This window comes from Mastigoproctus giganteus, chromosome 2 (genome assembly GCF_048544385.1).
Source record: "Mastigoproctus giganteus isolate SK-2022 chromosome 2, ASM4854438v1, whole genome shotgun sequence".
Classification (NCBI taxonomy): Eukaryota; Metazoa; Arthropoda; class Arachnida; order Uropygi; family Thelyphonidae; genus Mastigoproctus; species Mastigoproctus giganteus.
This window is the reverse complement of record NC_143576.1, coordinates 204,151,674-204,156,954: the sequence shown is the minus strand read 5'-3', so window position 1 is coordinate 204,156,954 and position 5,281 is coordinate 204,151,674. Positions and strand designations below refer to the sequence as shown.

The 5,281-nt window shown below is 37.6% G+C and overlaps 1 protein-coding gene across 2 annotated transcripts; it reads right to left on the bottom strand.

The window, feature by feature from the left end:
• Window positions 1-967: 967 nt before the first annotated feature.
• On the bottom strand, window positions 968-3,944 carry LOC150089943 (adult-specific rigid cuticular protein 15.7-like). 2 transcript variants are annotated; one of them, XM_090368914.1, is made up of 5 exons: window positions 3,872-3,944; window positions 2,454-2,537; window positions 1,471-1,852; window positions 1,343-1,434; window positions 968-1,216 (listed from the first exon to the last, which is right to left on the bottom strand). In XM_090368914.1, exons 1-4 carry the CDS (start codon window positions 3,881-3,883, stop codon window positions 1,376-1,378), a joined length of 537 nt encoding a protein of 178 aa, XP_090225040.1. In that variant the 5' UTR covers window positions 3,884-3,944; the 3' UTR covers window positions 968-1,216; window positions 1,343-1,375. The 2 variants fall into 2 exon arrangements, with proteins under 2 accessions (XP_090225040.1, XP_090225039.1); XM_090368913.1 differs by having other exon boundaries at window positions 1,343-1,852.
• Between the last annotated feature and the right edge of the window lie 1,337 nt (window positions 3,945-5,281).

Sequence of the window (5,281 nt, the reverse complement as noted above, 5' to 3'; positions counted from 1 at the left end):
TATTAATCATACAAAGGTTCTGCTCCACAAAATTGCACCAATATTGCTAGAAAGCATTATCAAGGATCTATTGTGGTTTGATTGTTTTTTTGTTTTTGGGCTAAAGCAACTAATGCCATCAGGTATCAGTATATTATGTCCGCAAATTGTATGTATTCTATAGTCAGTTTGAAAGGCTTAAATGTACCTGTTTTTTTTTTTTTTTTTGGCGTTAATTGGCGCTGGTAAGTAGGGATGTTAGTGAGCGCCTCATGACATCGATTATATAAACATGAACATGTATTCGTTATACTATAATAAATTTATTTTACAATATATTTTATTAGTAAAAATATTTGGTGGCTTGGCGCTGATCAGTAAGGAGAAGGAAGAAAGTTATTGTTTCCGGTAGCTTCTGGATCCGCCCCTAGGTGGCACGCGACGCCCTTCCAGCATATGGAGTACACTGGAGGAATAGGTTGGCCACTCCTGTTCTTTATCTTTCTTTAGATGCAACCTCCAGCCTTGAATACAATAATCCAAGTGTAATCTTGTCTGGAGGATGCATCTAAAGGAAGATATAGAATATATTTTTGACTCCGTCTGGTCTGATTAACGATCTTCAGTATTTATAATTACGAACATTAATCAGACGAAAGTTTCCGAAATAATATAAGTACTAGAAGCTCCCTTACTTTTCAAAAGGGCCGAAATAAGGGCAATAGTACTCATTACATTGAACCACCAAAGAGCAGGTATTTGGTGCGATGTATATGATATGATAAAAGAGGGTTTACCAAGTTCATCAATACTATTGTTTATTTCTGTTATACTTTGTATTCATTCAGGTTGTATATTAGATTCTTGTAAAGGTATATGTATTTATGAAAAAAGTAGTTATGTATCATATATCTTGTCGTTTTAATCCTGAGCCATCTCACACACACCAATATCATCTGCCAGCCGTACAAATAACACTAACACAAAAAACTTTTCTTTCGAATTTTATTAAGTTTATGCAACACATAAACACGCATCCCACAGCTTTTTTGGCAACATAAATATGCAAATATTTTTGACAGAACAGCAGCAGCAACACCAGCAGCTTTCGTCGCCCAGATATCTTCCAGACAAGCCAGTGGTCACAAACATTTCAAGTGGATTTCACGGAGGGATCGATGGTGTACAAAGGGGAACGGGGAAATATACAGTCCTACTTGTCGCAAAGATGTTGAATCTGTGAAAGACAAATTAAAAAAATATATAATAAAATCAAAATGTTTTCATTAATACTGAAATGCAAAACCAGAATCCAAATAATAAACAAAGTAATGCAAACATTCAGATAAGAGTCATCATTTACCATTAAGTTATGAAGGTGAACGGTCGAGGGAGTTTAATGGTGTAAGCCATATCCGAGTCCTGCTCCATAACCCCAGCCGGCTCCATGGGCCAGTCCAGCTCCATAACCCCAGCCGGCTCCATGGGCCAATGCACCACCATAACCCCAGCCGGCTCCATATCCTAATGCACCCGCTCCATAGGCTACGGGAGCGGCGACTGCTACGGGGGCGGCGACTGCGACCTTTGCTACAGCAGGAGAACCAACTGCAACTGGAGCAACGGGTCCAGCGTAGGGAGAGGCGACGTAGGCGGCAGCGGGTGCACTGTGAGCGGTGCCTGGTTCGTTGGTCTTGATGGTAGCACGGAAACCAGCGCCATCGGCTACGTAGTCCACACGACGGGCACGGCCATCGATGTCAGTGAGGGTGTAGGTTCCCTTCTGGACATGTCCGTCTCCTACTTCAGAGCGTCCGTTGGTGGCTCCCAGACCGTCAGCAATCTGATAGTTGAAGCCGTAGTTGCCGAAGTCCTGCAGAGAAAACAAATGTTTAATTAATGCGGTATTGATAAACTTTTTTTCGGACATTTGATATTAATGTAGTAATAATTTAACTAGGTCATAACAAGACTGGGTTATGTAATTGTCAAAAAAGGGGGGAAAGCCCTGAACTTGATTTCTGTGTCCAAATAAAAGTAAAGTACTTCCCTCCGGGTCTGTAGGAACCTTTACTAAGATTTTTTTTTATGATTTCAGAGTTAGTTGGTTTTGATTGGAGTCAAAAGGTTCTCCCTTTCGAAAACATGTGGTATTCAAACCACAAATAAGTGTCCATTAATGGGACGAATTAATTTACTTTAAAGATATGAACCATAAAGTTGTCTTTGACGGTATCGGAAATACAGTACAAAATATTTAAAAAAATAATAATAATTTAAACCCGTGAATGTTCAGGTTTAAAAAAAACAAAACAAAAAAAACAATGCTACGAGTTGTAGTTTGCCAATACGATGCACACCAATCCTTCTCACAACCCGAAATCCCAATCCAACTTATGGACAGCTTAAAAGATCAATATGAAATATTAATTCTTAATTCTATTTGCTACTGTAAATAACCAGATGTAACTTACGTCTTGTTGGCGAGAGCTGACGCTAGCACCACCGAGGTGGGCAAGGCCGTTGGCAATTGCCAGAGAGAAGCAGAAGATGACAATCTAAAAGAAGGAAAACAAAGGTTATCGATTATTGACATCAGAAATTTTCCATGAAGAATAACATCTGATAGCAACATATGGTTAATAATCAAGTTGATTGTATTCTGTACAGGTTATTGTCGCCGACTGTAGGGAATATTGTGTTCAACTTAAGTTTCTAAGGACGCAATTTAAATTCTGATTATCATGAATTATTTATACAAATGCATGCTGGCTTTGTTCCAAGGGTTTAAATGGAAAATGTTAAGAACTGGAACGCTCGTGAATAAAATATCTTATTTTTAATAGCTTATACTGGAATAATGCCATCAACTTTATGACTGGACAGTGAAACGGTGGAAAAGACCATCTGGTCTGACAAGTCTCGATTTACATTTTTATCTCTGCACCTAAAATGTGGTAGCCTAAAATGTGGCATGGTCCTCATAAAGCCTCGCATCCAGAATGTCTCTGTTCACCACTAAAACGGCTGGAGGTGGTATCAAAGTATGGGGCACGTTCTGTTGGTAAGTCCGCTCATACTGTTAGAAGGTCGTGTTCCTGCAATGAATATCTTTCTGTCTTATTTGGACCAACTTCACCCTGCAGTGCTTAATTTTTGCTCGGATAGCGATGGATTTTTTTCAAAACACGAACAATACAACTGTCCACCGTGCAAAAAATTGTATCTAAATTTTTGGGGGAGGGAACATTCCCAATATTTCTAACCCTGGCAGACATTCTCCAGATATGAACTCAATTGAGAATGTCTGGGACAGGTTGGAAAGGGCAGTTCGTCATCGCAGTTCTCTACGACCACAACACTGCAGCTGACAAATATCTTGATGAAAGAATGGTCAAATCTGAAGTTAGACTCCCTCATACACCTAACAGAATCTGTGCACGACGTGTTACGGGCTGTAATTCGCGAAAAAGGTGGCCTTACTAGACATTGAATAAAGATTTCCTTTCTGGCAATAGAGTGTATATGTATGTGTGTGAGTCACATTTATGCTAAAGTTTTTTGCAAATTTTTACATAATAACAGAGCGTACTTATACAAATTTTGAAAATTATTCTTTCAAGCATTGCTTTAATTATAATAGATTATTAATAGATAAAATTATCGAGTTATTTTTATGGAAAATCCGGATCTAATTTTTTTTTTTTTTAATTTTTGTTTATAATCTAAGGCAGACCACGAGGCAAAATCTAAAGTTGAACTACAAGACAATAGGTCTTCTGACAACTTCAGAATCATGTCTCGGAAACAAAATTTAAAGTTGAAAAAGTTTAAAATTTAAATTAGAAGAAAATAAAGGGCATTATTAGCCACAAAACAGTCTTCAACTTACCTTAGCGATCATTGTAGCGTCTTGAGCTGGCAGTTGCAGAACTGAAGGTAGAATTAGAATCCTTACATGTCTCCTTATATACTCGAGAAGGATTCCTTTAGAGGACCTTGTCCTCCGACTTTGCCAAGTAAGACACCACTGGTGTCTCACCTTCTAACTAGTAAATCAACTCAATGGTATGCGAAGGTGAACTGCTTTAGATTTTTAAACACCTCTCCCTAAGTTATTTACTCTATTTTAAATGACCTCACCTTTAGCTGGAGCTGAAATGCTGCTACTTAACCTTTACGTTGTCCATGAATATCGTGAGAAGACTTTTGAACAGAGCAGGTGTATCTGGGCGTGTCCGTGTGAAAGAATTCGGGTATTTCCCTACATTTATGATGGCTCCTTATTTACAAAAAAACTCTAGGAGCAGAGACGAAAGACAAGGAAAAAAAATAAAAGATATGTTTTAATTATATACCGGCAAAAATTCTCATAAACCATATCACATGTGTTTTTCCTTCTTGATGGCCTATTAAGAATTATAATTATTCGTATTGATAAAGTGGTTTATTTTTTCGGGACACGCCTAAGCTATTTTGTATAGATTGTAAACTATTATATATTCAGGCCATGATTATTAGAAAAAAGTGTTCGTCAAGTTACAATTATTATTATAAATGGCAAAATATTTATAACGGATCAACTGCACTGTCGCTGTCGATAAAGTACAGTTAGAGCTGAGTTGTGGTAAAATAAATTCTCTAGGTTATCTTGTCTTTTACATCAATCCTTGTTATTTTGCGACATGGATTTACTGCGGTATTCAAAAGATTCAGTTGAAAACAAGGTCTAGCCAACTAACGAAACCTTTGTTTTAAACGTCAGAGAAAAATATGTCATTATATTTTAATGCTTTAGCAATATTAAGTGTTGAAGGTGCTTACGCGGGTTGAAAAATAGACTCGTTGTGCGTTAAAGAGAGAAAGAAACTTTTATCCAATATCTTTATCACGTGTCATACGGTCATACATGATACTAGATGTGTTAGAACCACCGGCAAGGTAGTTCTAACAGAGTTCCACCAGAGTTGGTGGAATCTCCATCCTCACATATCGGGTGGAAAAGACCTGAGTCCCATCGATGACGTGGGGAATTTTTATGGGCCTTTTTCACAACTTGACTGAGTTAGTCGGTCTCAGATGAGGGTAGTATGGGTTTTTTTTTTTACCGGAAACTCGGGTTTTTCGTCCAGTTAAACAGAAAATTGACCACAGGACACACGCAATTTAGACACAATATACATAGAGCAAATTTAACTCACGGTTAACCAAATGTTATTGTACAATGGAATCATGCCATATAGTTTTCTGAGTAAAAAAATGTAGAACGATTACAACAGAAGAAAAATTTTCTACTTTTAAT